The sequence below is a fragment of the Dicentrarchus labrax genome, unplaced genomic scaffold, assembly GCF_905237075.1.
Source record: "Dicentrarchus labrax unplaced genomic scaffold, dlabrax2021, whole genome shotgun sequence".
Classification (NCBI taxonomy): domain Eukaryota; kingdom Metazoa; phylum Chordata; class Actinopteri; family Moronidae; genus Dicentrarchus; species Dicentrarchus labrax.
The window spans coordinates 9,568,309-9,590,511 of NW_026136718.1; the positions used below are offsets into that span (position 1 = coordinate 9,568,309).

A 22,203-nucleotide genomic window follows, 5' to 3' on the forward strand; every position below is an offset into this window, starting at 1 on the left:
TTGTTGCTTATAAATTGTAACTTTCTTAATGGTTGATTAATAATTATAATATTATTAATGCTTTATACATTTGTTATGATCTATCACAAGTAATTAGAATAACTATTGTGTTGCCAAGTTGTGGAAAATTTGAATTTAGTAAGTAATAAATGTTAATTTTAATCCTTTAATGAAAGATCACTTTGTAATTAAGTCTGCTCTTACAAAAATGTTAATAAGTCATTAATAGAGGGGTTTTAATCATCAAGTCTGCAGCTGTGAGTGTTAATGTATTGATAGCAGTTATAAGATAAGTGGTCAGATGTTCTGGAAATCCAAAAGTTCTTCTTTTTAATGGTTTATAACCAGATAACTGAATGTTTTATTAACCTTTAATGAAGGCATTAGTTCCAACCTGTAAACCTTTCATAAAGGGTGGCTTGTTAGAAAGCTTTTTCTGTCATTGCCTCTTTAATAAAACTCCCGGTATGAAATGTTTTGCAATAAATTCAGCCACAGAAAAAATACACGACAGGGCTCGTATTAGTAAAACTTTAATAACACTGTGTTATTTTACATCAAGCAGGATAAAGCCTGAATGTTTTCTTACTGTCAGCAGAGCAGTGAGGATGTGTAATTCCCTCTGCTATATGTGACAATGGTTATTAAACCTGTGCGAGTTTTCACCTGCTCCTTGGTGAGACTGTTGTCGGGGATGTGACTTCGCCTTTTGTCTTTTATTCACTGTAATCCATGCATGTGTAAGTGGATCCTCTAAGAGCAGGATAACTCCTTTTTAAGAGGTTTTAAACACTACAGGAGGGACTCAAATCCAGTAACTTCTCATTTACCTCTGCACCTAAGTCTTTAATGCCAAATACTCACATCCTGCTGATTAGACCTGCTGCACCGAGGCCTGTTTCTCACTTCACAAAACTGCTGATTAACTTAAATGGAGACTGATGAACGTGTTCTTTGCAGTTAGTTGTTGAGAGGTGAAGCAGTCAGCAGGTTTTGGAGGAGCAGAGTGAGGGAGCTAATTGAAGAGGCCTTTACTCATTTAGACTGAACCCCGGTCGTCTTGATGAGTAGGAGGTGAACCCGGCTGAGCCCTGCCTGGCCCGCAGAAGGGGAAATGATCCGGGAAGGGTGAGGAGGAGGATGGGGGAAAGGCGGTGAGTGAGTCAGTGGTGGCAGCTCTGGGATGGGGAGGGTCACACACAACCACACTCTTTGTGTGCCTCTAATCCCCCCAGCCAACACAGCTTTGGCCAGGTTTCATCATGAAAGTGCCATGAAATAACTACTTTTTTTCTCTCCTCGCAGTAAATCTCCCCTAATCCTGCGGGCTGCGGAGACAAAGGCCTCTGGGACCTAATCCTGGAGCTTTTAGTGGGGCTGAGGGGCTGGCCGACAGAGCCTCTTCTAAATGACTTATTTCTATCGGACACTAATATAGCTTGACAGCCAAGAACAGCGAAAGGAGGAGGAAAAAAAAACCAGGGGAGGAAAGAAAAAAAAAGAGCACAAACATTTTCACATATTTTGGAAGTCTGAGCAGTTGATTGTGTGCAGAGGAAGAAGTGGACCATGGTTATTTGTGTACACCACTCAAAGTATACGACAGTCAAGGCATCTCACACGTTTAAATCTGCGAATGTTGATAAAATATTAGATGATTTGCTCTTGTGCAGCTGATTAGGGTGGAGGAATGTACCTGTAGCATCTTATTTAGCATCAAAATATGTTTGTTAGGTGAGAATGTGAACTGAAATTAAAATGAAATACTTGATAACAATATGCAACAAGTTGTTTTTTCACTGCAAAGCATTATGTTAGACAACTTTACACTTTTTATGTTAATGTTTTTGAGTTTATATTCACATTAAAACAATAATAAGATATCAAGTAAACTCATCTTGAATATTTATTTTCCCTGTTGAAAGTTTCTTGTGGATTTTTTTTCTAATTCAAATTGACTTAATTTGGCCTGTAATGTGAAATCAGTGGTGGAAGAAATACTTAGATCAGATATTTTACTTCAGTAAAAGTTTGAATACCACAGTGTAGAGTCTTGCATTCAAAAGTAAAATTACTCATGAATAATGTCCCATTTCAAGATCACATGTATTATATTGGAATGAGATCATCACTTTAATGTTGCAGCTCAATAAAGTCTTTAATAATATATATTAAATTTTGTATTATTAATCTGATTCCACAAAATAACAAGTGACTAAAGCTGTAAAATATACGCAGTGGAGTAAAAACTACAATATTTTCCTCTAAAATGTAGTGGAGTAGTACCTCAAATTGGGCTTAAGTACAGTACTTGAATAAATGCTTAATACTTAGTTACTTTCCACCGCTGTGGATGAAACCGGTCAGGGTCTCACCATGAAGTAAAGATAATTTACAGAGTATGGCAGTGGTGGAAGAAGTATTCAGCTACTTTACTGAAGTAAAATTAGTATTAGCACAATGCAAAGTAAAATGTCTTGATTCCAAATCATAAAGTACAAAAGAAGCATCAACGAAATGTAGTTATACGCATTATTTATTCATTAGTAATACATCATTCAGTAATCATCATCATTACTGAGGCATTAGTGTGTTCCCAGTATGTTGCTCACATATTTGTCCTCAGATGGAGTTTCTGCAATGATCATGAAGTTCAAATTTACATTTTTCGTAGCATTGTAAGGATCCATGTTGACTCGTCTCAACTTGTGAGCACATACAACAAAGACAATTGTGCAAACAGTTACTATCTGCTGAGGAAGATCACCTGCAGTAACTAAATGGACCTAATAGAACTGTTAATATTAAGTATTTTATCTTTTAATTCAACTTTATAGACTGCTGGTCATCTTATGTTATTACTGAAACTCTCTCTGAAACTGTAGCTCTCAGATAAATGTATGTAATATATAGTGAAGTGGAGTTCAAGTGACTTAAAAGGAAAATACTTAAACCTTAAAACTGTAATTAAGTAAATAAGTGAATTATTTATTTGAGTAGGAGGTAAAACTTTAACTCCCCTTATTTAGCATTCATAAACAATGTAGAAACATTTAATAAATGGTTTATAACAAATTATAATGGATACATTTAAATTTGCATTGTTGTGGCAGGACAAATGTATTTATAAAGCAGATTTCATACCCAAAGTGCTTTAAACAAGCAAACAAACTAACAAATGAATATAAGAAGATTAGATGAATTAAAAGTAATAGTAAACAGGTCTTTGAAAGCAGTCAGCATTGTTAAAAGTCTCAGTTCTTCTAGTTTAAAGTAGCATAAAGTGGAAGTCCTCAACCTAAATACTGTGATAAAGTGAAGTACTTGAGTAAATATACTTCCCACCAGTGGATTATTAATAAAGAATTTATTCGAGGAGATGATTTGATGGTTTTTTTTCTGTTCCTGGGAAGACTTCTAATTTAGCTCAGCTGGATCTTAAGAAATCGTCCTCATTGAACAGGGTTCAGATTAACTTCACATGGTGACAGTTTATAGGCAAAATATGGTGCCTGTTAGCAAAACAAACCCTTAAAGAAACCCCCCCCCCTCCTCCGAGTAGAGAGACTGTCAAAGCCAGCGGTATGGGAGAAAGGGGGACCGAGAAGGAGAGCACAATCAAAGGCTGTTATTTTAATCTGTCCTGCCTCGGAGATTAGGCGACCACATTGTTTTAATTGTTTTAACGGGAGGGAATGAAACGCTCGCTTATAGGAGGGGAGGGGGGGGATCCTTGGCATAAATCTCTCAAGTTCAATAGTTTCAAAAACTTGAGCCCCTTGCAACCCCCCTCTCTTCCCTCATCCCACCTAATCCCGGCTAATACCTTTCTTTCTATTGGCTAATGGCTGAGGGGAGCCTGGGTAAATGCTTCTTAAATAGTCGTGGGTGAGAATGGTTTTTCGGAGAATTAGATCTGTGCCACGACAAAAGAGAGCTGGTGTGTGCGAGGATATTATAAGGGGGACCCCCAAAACTGGACTAGGAAATACTGGACTACCACCTCCATAAAGGTCGACTTCTGTGCGTAAAAAGGCGCACCTGGATCTCACGCTCCTGCAGGGTCCGGATCTCAGGTAGGAAGGTTTTAACTGCTTGCATGACGGGAAAAAATGAGGGGAGATTTCTAGTGTCTTGATTATATGATGGATATCAATGAAATCTGGGGTTTGAGCTCCATTATTGAGGTGCATAATGTTCATTTTATGGCTTTAAGATGCAAAATATGTGTAAAATTGTGAGAATATTCTGAATCTTACAACTTTTTTAAAAAACAATTTTTTACAAACGTGTTAATTAACTTATAAAATAAAGCTCACAATATGAAAATAAGAAATAGAAGCTCTGAGAAATGATGGTTCCTTTAATAATAACTTATCCGAGAGTGTATTTGTTGGTTTCTCATTCTAACAATTTACCAAACTAACAGATAATAACATCCTTATTTATTCCCTTTCCTATTATTCCCAAGTGTGTTTAGTGAGTTTTAGAGACTTGCACCCTCCAGTCGGTAAAAAAAGTCTTTCTGTTTCCTTAGATTCAACATGAACTCCTTGAATTTCTGCGGGCCGTCCAGCGGTGCCGTGTATCCCCTCCACGGCGTTAACTCGGTGCTGTTCGACCTCCACCACCAGATGGCGGAGCAGTACCACGTTTACTCCGCAGCCAGCCCCACAGTGCACACCCTGTCTGTGGCTGAGAGACTGGCAGGTAGGTGGTCCTGGTCCTGGTCCTGCACAGACCCAAACACTCACAGTCACTGACCCCTCTCACCAGAACCATCCAACCGCTTATTAGTTATAAAGAATATAATATCCATATGTTGCTATGAACTGTTTAAAATGTATGTATAACATTAAATACATTGATGCATTTACACACAAGTACTGTACTTTAATACTTGAGTATTTCCATTATGTGCTACTCCATATATCTACTCAACTACATTTATTTGACAGCTTTAGTTACTTTGCAGATTTAGATTAGTAATACAAAACATAACCAACAAATAAATTCTATGTGATTAACATTAAGACAGAAAGATAAATGACACGGTACCACAGATATTAACAGCAACAAGGGTATAAACAACAACAACAACAACAACAATCTAGTTGCCTGTATTTAATTAGTTACTTACTTTTTCTTATTTTTATATTTACAAATAATTTATATTATCATAGATTAAGATGAGACTTTACTGGACTTTCACAAGCTTCCCAGGAATTAAAGTGATGTACACATTAATGCTTAAATAAATAATTATAATACAGTAATATAATACAGTTACACAGTTTTCTGAAAGGGCCTGTTATTCATGAGTACTGACACTTTTGGTACTTTAAGTATATTTTGATTGATTTGAGTATTTCTACACTGTCGTACTTTTACTTCAGAAAAGATCTGAGTACTTTTTCCACTGCTGGTGACTTTGCAAATTAAGATTTTAATCATAAAATTGGCTTTTATAAAATAATTTAATTTCCCAGCAGTGTATAGATTAGATAAAAAGAGCCCATTGATGATACTTATCTAGATCTACTTAAGAAATGAATTAAAGACTTGTTGTAATGGAGCATTTTAGAGTCTAAAATCAGTCCAGACTGGGTCTATAAAGGTCAGACCTCTACTGCATCCCTAATAACACAGAAAACATCAAATGACCAGAGGACTTTCTGCTGACTCAGAGTTTGTTTTGGTGATGACGTTTTATTTCTCTCCATCCTGGCAGAACTTATTCTGGAGGCTCGGTACGGCAACCAGCAGAAGCAGCGCCGCAGCCGAACGGCATTCACAGTGTCACAGCTGCAGGCTCTGGAGAAAGCCTTCCAACAGACACAGTACCCAGACGTCAGCATGAGAGAGCGGCTGGCCGTCTGCATCAACTTGCCCGAGGCTCGCATACAGGTGAGCGCACACTGCCCAGCACCTGACTGTGAGACATGTTTGTAGTTGTTAGAGTCCTTAATGGAGGTAAGAAAGTGGATGATATCAGTCGTAGGAACTGTTGTAGTTTAGCTCAGTTTCTAGTTAAGATAGTTATTAATGTTTTCACCGTGTTATATTTCTCTTATCGGCCTCTTTAGTGTTTGTTTTGTGATTCTTATGTGTGATTTGGCTGCTGTAAGTCTGCATTTTTTACCTTAGAGATTAATAAAGTACTTTATTATACTAAAATTACCCTTAATATAACTTTTTATCCCTTTATTTAGTCTTACTTTAATTTTTATGTCTGAATTTCTACACACGTTCACATTTTTTATGCAGTCTTCTAAAGTTGGTTTCCAAGTCCTTTTAAAGGTTTAAATGTTATTAAAGGACTCGTGTATGAATTCTGCTATTTCCATAAACTGACCGTTGCTATCTACTCATCCAGGTGTGGTTCAAGAACAGGAGGGCAAAGTTTCGTAAAGGTCAGAGGTGCTCCCCGCTCTCCAGAGACCACGGTCTGGAGGAGGCACCACACTGCAGCAAGGTGGGACAAGAGGAAGTCAGGACCAAAGACAAGGAGGACATCACCACATCACACACTGACAGCAACATCCCTCCTCACCACTGCCCTCCTCCTCCTCCTCCTCCTCATGTGGATAAAACCAGGGATGTTTGCCCACCTCTCGCTCCCTCAGACTCTGATGTTTCACGGTGCGCCCTCCGACTTCACTCTCCCCCGCTTTTCCCCTTCATGACGGGGGAGCGCTACAGCCACCCACCTCACCAGCCGGTTGTAGGAGTGCTGTCCACCGAGCTCGCCCTCCCCCCGGTGTTCTGGCCCATCATACAGCAGCACAGCTCCGCCTTGGGGGTTCATCCGTCGTCAGTGACTAAAAACTGCAGCCTCTCCCTTCAGACTGCCAGTAAAGCTTTGTCTCACCCTCACCTGGGGCTGCAGTTGTAGACCGGCACACCTGCAGCCCGAGATCTCTGATCCTTGTGGACACCTGAAGCAAACCCTGTGTGGGAAAAGACAGGGTGACAAGGTAGAGAAGCACTTACTGCCTTGTTCCTGTAAACTTGTGTACAGGCAGTGCACAGAAGATTCATTTTTATTTAGTTATTAAATGTCTAAAGGGATGTAAAGCTGTGCAGTTATATACTCTTTTTTTTTTTTTAGGAGTCTGATTTGGTTCTGCTTTAATTAACATCTACAAGTTTGGTTTTAGTTCTCCAGTGTTTACTTGAAGAAGGCTATTTGGTTATGGACAACAAGCAGTGTAAACACCACATTTAAAGTACCAGTGTGTAACATTTAGGAGGATCTATTAACAGAAATGTAATATAATATTCATAGGTATATTTCCATTAGTGTGTAATCACCTGAATAAAGACATCATTGTGTTTTTTATCACCTCAGAATGTTTTTTAAGATATTTCTTGGGCTTTTTATGCTTTTATTTTGATAGGTACAGTAGCCCAGAACGGACAAACCAAACACTGGCTCTAGTTAGGGCCTTTCGTGTTTTGGTTGAGCTTCTCCTGCACACATTCTCATTCCCAGGTTGTCAAAAATACAGATGCAAGATGCCACTAAATCCTACACACTGGTCCTTTAAACATCTTGTTGTCTCCTTCAGCAGTATTTAGCTACACTGCCAAGTATCTACACAGTAATAATGGTGGTAATAACATCTGAGAGAAGTTCCTTATTGTAACTAGGCACTGAAACATAGAAATGTAATAAACAAAATACGATTATTTGTAGCTGAATTCTTGAGTTTTCTTCCTTTTGGGTTTTGTTAGTTCTGCCAGTTGGTTTTCACTCACTTAAAAGATGCAAACTATTCAGGCTGAGTGATGATTTATCAACAGTGGAACTGTATTGTGGTGATTATGGTAACAACATGTTATCATTTAAGTCAGTTTGATTATTTTATATACGATTGTGCCGTATATTAATATTGGAAAAGTAACAATATTGTGACATTGATGCCCAAGTTTGAGTTTTTTTTTTGTAACTTGGTAACACTTCCAGCAATAATTTGTGTATCTACTTATATACATTTCTGTATGTAAGGAAGCCGAACAGCTGACAGCAGAAAAACAACCTTAAACTTGATTAATTTGGGGAAGCAAATGAGACATGAATGAGCTTTAATTTGACAGAGACCAAATATTACAATATATTTTAGGGTTTGTATGAAGGATTTTAGTCTTTTTAAACATGGGTATGGTTTCCAGCTTCTGAATGATCAGAATTCCTCTGCAGTGTTAATCCCTGGGATGTGAATTAGGTATGGTTGCAGTTAATGATCAGTCAGTTAGTCTGTCACTCGTTTTATTGATTTATTGATTCATTGTTTAGTCTATAAACTGTCAGAAAAGAGTAAATCACATCAGAATTCCCCAGAGCCGAAGTTAAGATATTTAACTGACTTGTTCTGATTCCTAATAGTCCAAAAACCAAAGATATTTAGTTTAGAAAATATTCACATTTTACAAGCTGGAACAGGTTAATTATTGGATTTAACTTGAAATATAATTTAAACAATTAAAAACATCAGAATTGTTGCAGATTACTCATTTATCAGCTCTAAATTTAGTTTAATCAATATTTGTTCTATGATATGGGTGAATTAGTGTCTCAGTATTTATAAGTCAAAATATTGAGAAAGATGATTTTTTCTTTGATTCTAAGTGAATATTTTTAGAAGGTTTCTCTGTATTTTCAGATACCAAATCATTATTTTGAGAAAGTGTACTATTATTGTGATATATTAAGACAATATTTTGAGATTGTAAGTCATAAATATTGAAAAAGTTTATCATTATTTGAGATACTAAGTTAAAATATTGAAAAAGTTTATCATTATTTGAGATACTAAGTTAAAATATTGAAAAAGTTTATCATTATTTGAGATACAAGTTAAAATATTATCTGAGATACTAAGTTAAAATATTGAAAAAGTTTATCATTATTTGAGATACTAAGTTAAAATATTGAAAAGGTTTATCATTATTTGAGATACTAAGTTAAATTGAGAAAGTTTATCATTATCTGAGATACTAAGTTAAAATATTGAAAAAGTTTATCATTATTTGAGATACTAAGTTAAATTGAGAAAGTTTATCATTATCTGAGATACTAAGTTAAAATATTGAAAAAGTTTATCATTATTTGAGATACTAAGTTAAAATATTGAAAAGTTTATCATTATTTGAGATACTAAGTTAAAATATTGAAAAAGTTTATCATTATTTTGAGATACTAAGTTAAAAATATTGAAAAAGTTTATCATTATTTGAGATACTAAGTTAAAATATGGAAAAGGTTTATCATTATTTTGAGATACTAAGTTAAAATATTGAAAAAGTTTATCATTATTTTGAGATACTAAGTTAAAATATTGAAAAAGTTTATCATTATTTGAGATACTAAGTTAAAATATTGAAAAAGTTTATCATTATTTGAGATACTAAGTTAAAATATTGAAAAAGTTTATCATTATTTTGAGATTAAGTCATAAATATTGAAAAAGTTTATCATTATTTGAGATACTAAGTTAAAATATTGAAAAGTTTATCATTATTTGAATTAAATAAAATTAATTATTTTGAGTTACTAAGTGAAAATATTGAAAAAGTTTATCATTATTTGAGATACTAAGTTAAAATATTGAAAAGTTTATCATTATTTTGAGATACTAAGTGAAAATATTGAAAAAGTTTATCATTATTTGAGATACTAGTGAAGAAAAAAATTTATCATTATTTGAGATACTAAGTGAAAATATTGAAAAAGTTTATCATTATTTGAGATACTAAGTTAAAATATTGAAAAAGTTTATCATTATTTTGAGATTGTAAGTCATAAATATTGAAAAAGTTTATCATTATTTGAGATACTAAGTTAAAATATTGAAAAAGTTTATCATTATTTTGAGATACTAAGTTAAAATATTGAAAAAGTTTATCATTATTTTGAGATACTAAGTGATAATTATTGAGAAAGTTTATCATTATTTGAGATACTAAGTTAAAATATTGAAAAAGTTTATCATTATTTTGAGATACTAAGTGAAAATATTGAAAAAGTTTATCATTATTTTGAGATACTAAGTGAAATTATTGAAAAAGTTTATCATTATTTTGAGATACTAAGTGAAATTATTGAGAAAGTTTATCATTATTTGAGATACTAAGTTAAAATATTGAAAAAGTTTATCATTATTTTGAGATACTAAGTTAAAATATTGAAAAAGTTTATCATTATTTGAGATACTGAGTGAAAATATTGAAAAAGTTTATCATTATTTGAGATACTGAGTGAAAATATTGAAAAAGTTTATCATTATTTGAGATACTAAGTGAAAATATTGAAAAAGTTTATCATTATTTGAGATACTAAGTTAAAATATTGAAAAAGTTTATCATTATTTGAGATACTAAGAAAAATATTGAAAAGTTTATCATTATTTGAGATACTGAGTGAAATTATTGAAAAAGTTTATCATTATTTGAGATACTAAGTTAAAATATTGAGAAAGTTTATCATTATTTGAGATACTAAGTGAAAATATTGAAAAAGTTTATCATTATTTTGAGATACTAAGTTAAAATATTGAAAAAGTTTATCATTATTTCGATACTCTAAGTCAATATTTGAGAAGGTTTCCCATCATAACAACAAACACACTCTGAAATCTGCTTCTACAGGACTTCAAAAATCAAAATCAAAATCCCAAACGTGTGAAACCCCCCTCCCGTTTTTACGTACGCCTGATGTTTCAGTCCAATTCTCCAAACGCAGTTACGTCAGTTTCGAGCCACCGTGACGCGGCGCCCGGGCATCGGCAGCCGACGGAGACTTAAAGAGACAACAGCGGGATCATAGCAACTTGAGGGGGCAACGAGAAAGAGACCCACGGACGAACAACCATGACTTCGACGACGTCTCGACAGCTCACATTTTAAAGGTAACACGCTTCTCCTTCTGGCGGCGGAGAATACACACGTACAGCTGTTGTTTTTTTAAAAGAAAGAAAGATAAATAAATAAAGACGCCGTGTCGCCGCACACTGAACGTCGCTGCTAATGGTTCGTATGCTAAAAATGGCTAGCGAGCTGAGCGGCGAGAGATCCCCGGCTGCCGTCCGTCGGTGAGCGGTCGGTTGTTCAGGATTAAGGAGTTGCCCGGTAGCTGTCGGTGGGTGAAGGCTATAAACTGGGATCTGAACTACATAATAAAACAACCCCCGATACCCTCAGGTGAAAACAAACCCCCTGTTTTTTTTATGTAATTGTAAAGATATTTGTCTGAACGCGAACTCCAGGAGTCGCTGACATTCAGTCGTTACAACGTCGTTTGTTATTTGTGAGTTATTAAACGTTTACTGACGTTAACCCGGGTTAGTGTCAGTCGGTCCATGTTGTTAGGCTTCCACTAAAGGCACAGGGTTGTTAACAGATGATCAAATAACATCGTGAGCTGGTTTTTATCAGGCGTTTGGGCCAAAAGAGGATCGCTGTTTTTTTTTTTTTTTTTTTTTTTTTTTTGGAGGGGGTTAGCTAGCTTAGCTTTAATATCGCTGTGTGACATTTCGATTTACCCGCAAAACAGGAAGATAAACCACCATTATTATATATTAGTTTACCCTTACAGGTGATGTTGTGTTTATGTAGCACACAAAAACGGCTCCAAGTTAACAAATTGCCTGCGATTGAACGACATCCAGCTAACTTGAGCTTGCTAACTAACGCCAACATTGAGCATCTGGCCTTGTTCGCCGATCCTGCTAACATAAAGTCAACCCAGACTCTACCTTTAACGATAGTGAAGGCTTGTAAGGTTTTCTTTCCTCTCTCCTCATCTTGTATCGGGGAAAAAACCACAACTTTGAGTGTTTATTAAAGGCAGAAAGCAGCTACTAACTAACGCTGAGTGACAGCTGGCTGTTAGCTGCCTGTTAGCTCACGTTAACACAGATTTTAATATATATATATATATATATTTTCTACAACGATATAAAAAGAGAAAACGTGTCAGTTTCATGTGATGTTTGTTGACAATCTGAGGGCTCACTCAGTTAACTGTAGCACAAGCTGACGACAGATCCAACCTCAACATATTCACTTTTTATTTTAGTGTATTTCGTCTGTGTGTGTGTTTAAATACCGACTCTGGACTCACTCGCTGGGGGTTTTTAAGGAAATTGGTTTGCTTTACCAAACAGCCGACGTGAATAACAATACACAACTTCCTGAAATGAGTCTAGACATATGGTCCAAGATGGCCCAAAAAACTTAACTGAGACGGTGAGTTAATTAGATCTGTGTTGTCTTCTCTCATGTCAAATGTATGGACTTGTATATTTTATTTGGTCACCTTGACAGGTGCTTGGTGTGTTGCACATTTCATTGAGCTTTTACCCACCTTATTTATTCTAATTCAAACCTTGTAACCAGGTAGGTTAGTCTACCAGGCGTCGTGCTACAAGGAAGACATGAGAGTCTAATGATTGACTGCATACCTGGCCTGTAAACGTGGTTTGTCCGAGTGTGCCGACTGCAGTAGTGAAGGAATACAGACATGACACAGGATTTTCTCTGTATTTTAATGGGTTGTGATGGTTAGATTAGTTCTTAGTCTGTCAGATACAGCTGAGCTAGCTGTAGACTAGACTGTATCAAAATCCTTCCAATAATGTGCCTCCCCACAATGCAGATGTTACGATGAGATGAGGCATTACAGCAGTCATTGATCTGTGTAAGTGCCTTTCCATAGGAAAGAGCTGCTGCCCATCGCTAGTGCCTGCATTACCTGCTCTCTTCAGCACCACCAACATCTTAGATCATGGACATGGGGGAGTTAGGAGAGCTGGTCTGGACAGAGACGTCTGCATGTGCCTGCTAGTGAAAAAGCTAGACCCAGAGATGGATTTAAGCTTTCTTTGGCAGTGTAACTTGCCAAAGAAAGCTCAAATTGTTGTTGTAGTTGATGTTGTTTGTGCCTGGCATTGCATCTATAGTAGTGTGTGCTTTAGTGTTTATATTGTTACTTCTTTACTTTCACTTTTCTTTCTAATCGTGACCTCTTAGACGTGTGTTAACGTTACCAGAAGCGTGCAGATCTTTTTTTTTTTTTTAGCCTGAAACTTAGTGTAACAGTGTTTCAGACATTAAGATACATCAGTCTCATTTATAAGAAGAACTTTTACAAATTTTGTGTGTTTTCGGCTTTCAAAAATATAGGTTTATTTGTAAAATAGATCTTTTCTCTCGTGTCTGTGGAATATTTCCGCTCATATCGATTGCTTTATTGAATTTGCCGTGCGCTGGTCTGGAGCGAGATCTCATTTCAGCTGTAGTAAGGAACAGCCACAGTAAACATAATATGATCTTCAAGTAAAAGGTTTCAGTTTTTTTCCAGAAAATTTTAATCCCCTTATGGCCACGAAGTGTTATCAGAACAGATAATGATTGATTTGTTAAGTTTTTAGATATTTCGGCGTCTATTGATTGCTTCACAGATTATGCTTATATAGTGTTTAACAGTGCATTTGATTGTAAGCGTAGAATTGGATAGCTGCTGGAGAGGGTATCTCATCTGCACTTAGTTAACATCACGAGCATCTGTTCTTCATTTCTTAACAAGAATAAGTTATGACTGAGTTTATTTGTGACAGATGATCCCTGTTGTTCTACAGCCTGTACAGGAAAAAGACTGATTTCTGTCTATTTTTGTTTTTGCAGATCTCCAGCTGACGTCAAACGCATCCTTGACCCGTCTTCCTCGTCGCTGTGTTCTCTGACTCTGGGTTGCCCTCATCTGCTGTGGCCCCTGCAACATGGAGAGTGTCCACTGTGTCACTGAAGGCTGACCAGAAGGAATGAGGCACTCCAGGAGATGTTCCCAAGTGGCCTTTTGGATGCAGTAGCTGGGTTTCGGAGTGCTTTTTTATGACTAGTATTGTATGTGTGTCTGTGGACACATCCTAGCACAACCTGCCTACTCCTCAGGCAGGGACATGCTACTCTGAGACTGGAGCTGAAACGTATAAGAAAGGAGCCCCTCTGGTAAACAAGGAACACAAAGAAGAAACAAAGGGAAGCACTCGGCATCAAGAGCTGCCTGATAGACACACGGGGCGCTTCAGCTGTAGTTTGAGCTCATTTAAGTGTCTTCTGAATCCGTGCACATTTTAACAGCAACACCTTTCCTCTGTCCTGTGAGATCTGTCCCCTTCCCCCTCCCTAAAGCCTCCTCCATCGTTGTTATTGGAGTTTCTATGGTTTGCATGGCTGGAGAATAACCGTGGAGAGGCCAGGGTATCACAAGCTTATGGATTTTGACAAGAGAGGGGGCAAGGGAGAGACAGAGGACGGGAAAAAGATGTCTAAGACAGCAGGCAGCAGGACTGGACATGGGGGCCGGAGTTCGGGGACCAATTCTGGAGTTCTTATGGTTGGCCCAAACTTCCGAGTGGGTAAAAAAATCGGCTGCGGGAACTTTGGAGAGCTGCGGTTGGGAAAAAACCTCTATACTAACGAATATGTGGCCATCAAATTGGTGAGTGCATCTTCAGGGTTGGTGAAGTAGCAGAGAAATTTGAACTCGCAATTTTAGTTATGCCCCACACCACTGTTCTGGTACTTCTCCAATATCAATGCATCCTATATGAGGAATACTGCTTATCTGATGATTATTGTGCTTTTTTTAAAGTTTATTTTGATGTGCAGCAGACTGTCTTTGTGCAGTTGACTCTTTGACCCAAAAGCGACAGACTCAAAATTAAATAGGAACTCTCCCCTACCCCCCCATCCTCCCCATGTAAAGTTAATGGGTCAACCGTGCTATGCTTGTGGTTATCAAAGAGTTGAAGAAGAGTGAGCTGAGACAGGATAATATCTATAATATAATATTTCAAAATGAGGGCAAACTGAAAGGAAACCTTGTATTTTGTTAGTTCCTTAAAGTATTTCTAGATAAGTGGTGAAGCTTACTTGCTCTCCTCTGGGTTGAAAATCAAGCCTTGACAATTTTATGAAAATAGGCACTCAATCTAAAACAATGTTCTTTTGTAAAAGCAACATTTTCCAACCTCCTACCTATCGTACATTTTCCCCAGTCAGTGGATTTAACATCAATTCTTGTGGAAGCTGTCCCTCTAATAATCTCACACCAGGCCTTATGAGCAATCAATAATTTACTGTGTCTCTTTGTTTTGTGTCAGCATGAACACTTTTTTTCAGAGCCACTGGTTTAGTAGCATTTAGACAGGCTGTGAAAACCACATGAAATGTTAAGGCCTCTTTGTTTTCTTACAGTCTAGGCCAACCATTGGCTGCTCAGCCATTTCCTCTTCACATCACTTCTATAAATGTGTTGCCACTTGTAGTGCTTTCATCATCGGCAGATTTTTTTTTGTTTGTTTCTCTGACAGTGCCTTAATGTAAGCAAGGCCTAACTCAAACTCTAGTCATAGTCTAGTCATACTAAAGCTGATTCACTCGTCTGCGTATGATTATTCTTACATTTGTGTTTCCCTGCGAGGTCATTATCTCTTAACAGGCATCCACCGAAGGCTTTGCTAACCACATAGAAGGCAGAGGTTAGCAAACAGCTGTAATTGCAGTTCTCCTCTCCTCTGAAATCTTTAGTTGTGCTTGCTGCCGCTCCCCCTTCGCCTGTGAACCCTCCCATCTGTGTGGGTATTTTTATCCCCATGGTGTCCAGCTATATCTGGATCTGGCATTAGGGCCATGACACTGCTCCATGGATCTCGTGGCCCACTGGACCCAGCGTTTATTTGAATGTGTAATAATGAGAGGAGGAAGTGTGCTAATGGTGTCAACAAAGCTTGACAAGGCCAGATTAATAGTAGGGCCTGATTATGAGGACTCTGTTTTTATTTAGGTTTCATTTTCAGGACTAATTTCACATTCTGATTTATGTTTTCTTGTTGTTAATTATATGTTACATATAGTATGTTGACTGTTCATTGTAATTCATTTGATGTTCAAATATTGACATATTTTAGGCTCATATTTTCAACATGAATGACAAGACAAATGGGACTTTAAGTACTTTTCAGCCTGTACACTGGTGTTTTTTACGCCCTGACATAGAGAGGTCTTCTCCCTTGTCAGTTCTTGGGTTAACCCAGACGCTGGCACAGTTGTCTGTCCACATGTTTCTGTCTGTCCCTGTTCTCACAGCTCCCTGGGGGTAACCCAGTGAATGTCACTGCCTGTCCAGTTAGGCATCTGTTTTGTCAGAGGCTGTTACTGAGCTCTTCCTTATGGACTAACTCAAATAGCAGCCCCGTTATCTACGACCACCTGCTAACACATGCTTGACACGAGTAGTCTCCCCCGTTGTCAGTCACTCCAGTGGTAACTGCTCACTTGTAGATATAATCTAAAATAGTTGTCAGCAAAGTATAGGACTAGAAAAAGACTCTCTGTTGATCTTTGTTTTATTAAGTCAAGTGTGTTGGGCAGTTTGATTGAATATGAATTTGAATTGGATAAGAATGAAGAAAATATGAACAGATATATATTAAACTGAAGGATGATGTTTTCATATTGCTTGTTTTGCCTGACCAATCAGTCCATAACCCAAAGATATTCAATTTATTATTATTTAAAAAAGAGAAAAACAGCAAGTTCTTACATTTTAGAGACTAGAACCAAATGTTTGATCAAACTTGGCCAATATGACTTGTTAACTGATCAACCGTTGGTCTTAGTGAACCTCTGCAGAAGTATGTCAATTATTACTTTGTGACTGGTTGAATGAACTGTAGTTGATCTACCAGGAAACTAATAAGGCAGTTTTGTTAAGAGCACGTGTAATTTGTTATCTGGCTCGTTAAAACTAGTTCAATCTCTCTCCTTTTGTTGTAACTTAATGAATTTTAGACGGCAGCCTCTGAAGGACAGCACGTAGTGATAACTCAGTGTTGAGCTGGTGCCTTTGTGCGGAGTGTCCTGTGTACCAACGTGCGGCGTTAGGCATGTGGGTGGTGCTTGCCTGCACCTGGGACAAAGGTGAATGCCAGTGTCACCCTGCTCCACCACGTGATAGCAGAGATAGAGATGTATGGCAGGGCAGTGCACAAGATCCTCTGTCAGTGGCCCTGGAACTGCTGCGAATGCTGCTGCAGAAAGCAAGAGAGAACAGGGAAACTGCTGAGTGCTGAAAGGTCGTCTTTGTTAGCAGGTCTTGTCGACACACAGTGGTTCAGTCTTTGGTTCAGCTGGATGCTTTCTCACACTGACAAACGCCTGTGTGATGGAGGCAGGACCATATAGCCACTGCTGTAAGTACACTGCAGGCTTTACTCCCAAGGGGAGATCCCAGTGTCTTAAAGAAACAGCAGCGTTTAATGTCTGCTTTCTGTCGAGGCTTGCTGTAGGAAACTAGCAACCATCAGGGCTCATTTAAAGGGTAAAGCGACAGCACCATCTCCATCAATACACTCCCTTGCCATGGTGACATAACTGTCCACTGAGAAAATGACCATCTAATCCTCTTTTTTTTTTTTTTTCCCCCCTAGAACATTTTGCACATTGCTGTGTCATATTTTTTATTTGAACACATGCTATCTTGGTGTAGTGCTTTCTCTCTGACTTTCTGCCACTATCTTCAGCGGACTGTACGGTTTTATCAAGGTCATCAGCTCCCTGTTAACCCCGCCATTGTGCTAGCATTGTGTGGAAGTCCCGTGCACACACACACACCCATCTAATTCAGTCTTTTTTACCAGTTGAATTGGTTTTCATTGACATGTCCACTCTGCAAACAGTTGGAGTTACAAAGTTTACAGCTTGTGTTTCATTGTAGCCTTTATCGTGTAGTTGATCATTAATTGACAAATAGGAGGGAGCCTGCAAAGCTGGTATTATCAGTAATAAGTAATAAACCAATCCGTGGCCTCTTTTTGACGACAAACGCTTGTGACAGTGACAAGTGTGGTAATATCTGCCCAAGATGGGTGGAGAGTAATCATTGAATGTTATAGTGTTGGTACTTATTGTACAGCACTGTGCCTCCCATGGCTCAGGGAGAAGGGGCTGATATTGGAGTGATTATATAGGGAGACGAACACAGTAAACAGAGACCTACTGTGCATTGTGTGCCGGCCATGTACATTCAGACCAGTGTTTTACCCCGTGTGAGCTGGCAGTGCTTGTTCAAAGCACAGATGGATTTCAGACATGAAAATGAATTTGCCCTTTTGCCACCCAAAAAAAATACAACAGTAATCGAGGCTTATTATTTTTAGCTTGTGACCTCGATCGCTCCTGCTGAAATGATAAGTGTCTGCGGACTTTATCAGCTGAAGCTAATTAAGGTTAATTCCTTGACTTGGCCAAACTACAAAATTGAACACTTGACTGTTGTCTAACTGGTGAATGTGCTCTGTTGGTGTCTGTACCTTTTTTACATCTGTGCAAAGATGTTTACCTAGATCTGAACTGTCTTCACACAGTCATTTCAGGTGTCCTCTTGCTTGATTGGAACAAAAACAGCCACCCTTGATTAAAGCGTGGGTGTGGCTGCAAGTTTTTGACTGTGTGAAGACAGTTCAGTTGATTGAATGAACCAAGTCAGGTGTGCTGCTGCATGGTTGGAATGAAAACCTGCAGCCACACGGCCCTTTCACGGATCAGTTTGACACCCCTGACCTAGATTAAGAAACACCCCTCTGTATACAAAAAAATATACAAGACTGTCTTCTTGTTATTCAAAAAAGTTTAGGGTGTTATTTAGTGACATGATCTAGCTCAGTACATCATGTACGTTTTGAGAGAAACTTGTTAGCTTGGTATGTTTTTAGTGTGAATGACAACTGATGGATAGTAAAAAAATAAATAAACGTAATCGCAGTTAAACATTTAAAGCTGCACTAATTAAAAGTTATTTATGAGAATCAGGTCAAATGACAATCTAATATGAGAGATGTCATTCTCTCTGTGGAGCGTTTTAGTATCTTTCAGCTGATTGTTTTGTTTCTCCAGCCTGCAAATTTACTGTTTGGTTCAGTCTCACTGCTCTCATTAGTGTCATTTCCAGCTGCTGCAGGCAACTGTTTTCAAAGAAAAAGCTATTTATAAACCCACTGTATCCTACTGCCCAAAAAGCACACTGACAAAGTTAGCACATGTATTTTTCAGGAGTTGTTAAGGAGCAAAACAAAGCTATAAGGAGAGTGAATATTTGGCTCACATGTTGGCCGTAACTTTTTTTTGATGTAATAATAGGTCAAACATGTTTGCGATGTTCAGCCTGTCGTTGAGTTCTGCTCTCAAGTGGCCCAAAAAGATTAGTAATGCTTTAAGTATTTCATAACGTTGTTTATTGCTTCCAAAGAGCACCTGTGGCATTGCATGGTATGTAATCGTACTGTATGTAGAAGAAGGGTGCAATGCCTCTGGCAGGCTTTTTGTTTTCTTTGGCTGAGTCACTAATGCAGAGGCATAAGAATAAGGTGGTTTAAATGAGCGAAGCCACTCATGGTGCTGGTCAGTCGTGATACTCTGAAGGAAATCTGAGGTGTCGTGCTGAACTCTCCTGCCTGCCTCCCACTGAAGCATGATAAGGAGCTCTTGTTGCAGTCTAGCTCAGCAGCTTACACCAGCTCTTCATGAGGCAGTTGTCGAAGAGCTGTGAAGGCACAAAAGCTCTATCAGCATGTTTGGCTGGAACTAAAGTGACATTTTGACGATTTAAGTTCTTCCCATCCCCCTTTGGGCTCTCCCGAGAGCATGCTGGGCAGGCAAAATGAATAAATCCTTGGATGTCAACAGCATGTAAAAGCCTACCTTCAGTCAACTAGCTAATCCTCTAATGAATCAGTAGCCAGTAGCAATACAGTACGCTCACACAGACACGCATTGTTGCTTTGAGGATGATTTAGTAGGACTCATAAAACCTGCACAGGAGAGTGTAAATGTCGGTGACTTCGGGGGAAGCGACAAGAACAGTGTCAGTGTTTTTATGTAGGAATACTTGAGTGCAAACTGTGACTGCGCAGAAAACAGGTTTGAATATGGTGAAGGGTGTGTGCCTGTAGAGCAGTGAGTGCTGTGTAATTTGTACTTTGTAAGTGTACATACTGGGTCTTGGTAAAGCACTATCATATTTTCCATTTTTTTAAGGAGTTACACCGACACTATACTCTTGTATATTCCAAATTATATGTAATGTTCAAGGCAGTAGCAGTAGTTAGCTAGTTTCTCACTCTCTTATTGTGATTATGGCGACTGCTGTGAATTTACACTGCACTGTTCTGTCTTAACTTTCTTTATAGCAGCATCATTGAAGTGGTAAACTAGAGCCAAAATAACCAAACCAGAATCAGATTATGGTAATTTGAAAAGGGCTGAAGCCAAATTGACCTCAGGTCTATTTTTGAGAGTTTGCTTTGCAAGACAAAATGGCAAAGTTTGAGGTTAGAATTAAAGCAGCTTCATAACATGTAAGAAATTTAAAGTATGTCGCTGCATGGCCCGAGTTTGACAGGATATGCAGCGCAGACCATAAGAAATAGGACAGTGGCACATTTCTTTTGTTTCAGTCAGATTGTAGGCCCCTTTTTTACTGCGGACATTGTTTGAAAGGAAAACCACAGATGTAATTAATAATTTCAATAAGGGATGCTATCCAGAGAGCAAAGCTATCGTTAATGGTATTAATTACTTGCACTTTAACCCCAGGCACTGTTTAATTTTAACCAGAATAAACAATATTTGCTGATCAGATTGTACACTGGAGCAAACATCCAGAACAACAAAAATAACTCTCTGTCCTTCTGTCTGGTGGCAGTACCGTGCTCTTATTCCTACAAATGTCAGGACCCGATATAAAAAAATAAATAATTTTAAGTTAAACAAATGAAGGGAGTACACAATACAATACATTGTACTTACGCCATGCCTCGCCCCACTATTAAATGACAAAGGAGACTTGCCTCTTGGGTTCATGTGAGTGGAACTTCCCATGACTGTTGATCACTGGCAACATTGTGTGCTGTGTTTGCTTTCCTCTGTCTGTAGCAGCTGAGTTCAGCATGTTTTTAAAGAGCCAGCCCAACTTTAACAGAATGTTTGAAACCTGCTAATTTCTATTGATTTGTTTTTTTTTTTTATCACATTATCATGGAAACAAATGGGGGGGGTCAATATGTTATTTTGTCGGAAGCTTCTTTCAACTTCCTGAATCAATACCTAATCCCATTATAAAAGTCAATTAACATCAAAGTACGATCTGAAGTAATGCAGTTTTTTTTTAAATTCACAATCATTTTGAACATTGCAGCTCTCTTAGATCCACCTGAGGCCGGATAATGAGACCAGACATTGTATTTCGAACTTCTGTGCAAGCCGTCTTTGGTGTTGACAATGAGATAACACGATACACCATAAATGGTCCCGATGCTCTCTCTCCATTCATTTAGCGGTACCACAACTCTCCCCCCTAACAGCCCCTCCTGTGTAGAAAAATGTCACCACAATTAAAATGAATCATCTGGTCTAAATCATGACGATATTTTTATTAACATATGATGTGAATATAGGTCAGAGGCCTCAGTTACTGAGCTCAATTCAATTTTATTTGTATAGTGCCAAATAATGACAGGAGTGATCTCAGGATACTTTTCTCATGTGATCATCTATTTAAAAAAATAAAAATAAATCTCCAGGACAATGAATTGATGTTTTGATTCTGATTTCAAGCAGTGTTGGATTATCAGACTGGGTTTTGGGAGGGTGTGTTAAATCTGAGCTGAAACAGGAGAAGTGCTGGACACTGGCCAGCTGTTGCTCTCTGACACCACTCGCTCCTTAACACCGCCTCCCAGCCATACACTCCTCTGATCATAAAGACTGCTGGAATAGGGAAACACACACACACACACTCACACTCACACACACACTTCAACGTTCTCCATTTGTTTTAACCTTACAGTTAGCGGTTAGCATCAGTCATGCCCCTATGAAGGCCGCTGACTAGAGATGCACTATGTTTGACATTTGAGTTGCTCTGTCTAAGATGAGATGAGTCACATTGCCAGTTGCATATTGTGAAATGGTTTACTGGGTGTCAGGCAAAGGTTAGGGTCTATTCTGGGCCTTATGCATGATGTTGGGTCTGTTCTAGTGGACATGGCACACGGCATACGTATGCACCCGTTGAATGTCACACGGTCTATTTTCTGGATGATAAACAACACAAATATTTATGTGTTACATTACATCATC

The 22,203-nt window shown here is 38.0% G+C and overlaps 2 protein-coding genes and 1 long non-coding RNA gene across 7 annotated transcripts in view; 2 read left to right on the forward strand and 1 right to left on the reverse strand.

Annotated features, from left to right (window-relative positions):
• The first annotated feature begins 3,984 nt into the window (after nt 1-3,984).
• zgc:101100 (uncharacterized protein LOC445169 homolog) lies at nt 3,985-6,895 on the forward strand. Its single transcript, XM_051377466.1, has 4 exons — nt 3,985-4,076; nt 4,538-4,710; nt 5,732-5,907; nt 6,377-6,895. Exons 2-4 carry the CDS (start codon nt 4,545-4,547, stop codon nt 6,893-6,895), a joined length of 861 nt encoding a protein of 286 aa, XP_051233426.1. The 5' UTR covers nt 3,985-4,076; nt 4,538-4,544.
• A 3,862-nt stretch (nt 6,896-10,757) lies between these two features.
• Nucleotides 10,758-22,203, forward strand: part of csnk1g2b (casein kinase 1, gamma 2b) — a 33,769-nt gene continuing 22,323 nt past the window's right edge. For 2 of the 5 annotated variants that reach the window (XM_051376345.1, XM_051376347.1), the window contains exons 1-2: nt 10,758-10,910; nt 13,687-14,503. In XM_051376345.1, the coding sequence (XP_051232305.1) occupies nt 14,276-14,503 (228 nt within the window). In that variant the 5' untranslated portion in view covers nt 10,758-10,910; nt 13,687-14,275. Of the gene's footprint in view, nt 10,911-11,064; nt 11,203-13,686; nt 14,504-22,203 lie in introns of those variants that run through there. The other 3 variants (XM_051376348.1, XM_051376349.1, XM_051376346.1) reach the window with 2 other exon arrangements.
• Nucleotides 19,282-20,953, reverse strand: LOC127350095 (uncharacterized). The gene is made up of 2 exons (XR_007880518.1): nt 20,872-20,953; nt 19,282-19,606 (listed from the first exon to the last, which is right to left on the reverse strand). It is a non-coding gene; the product is annotated as an uncharacterized LOC127350095 (long non-coding RNA).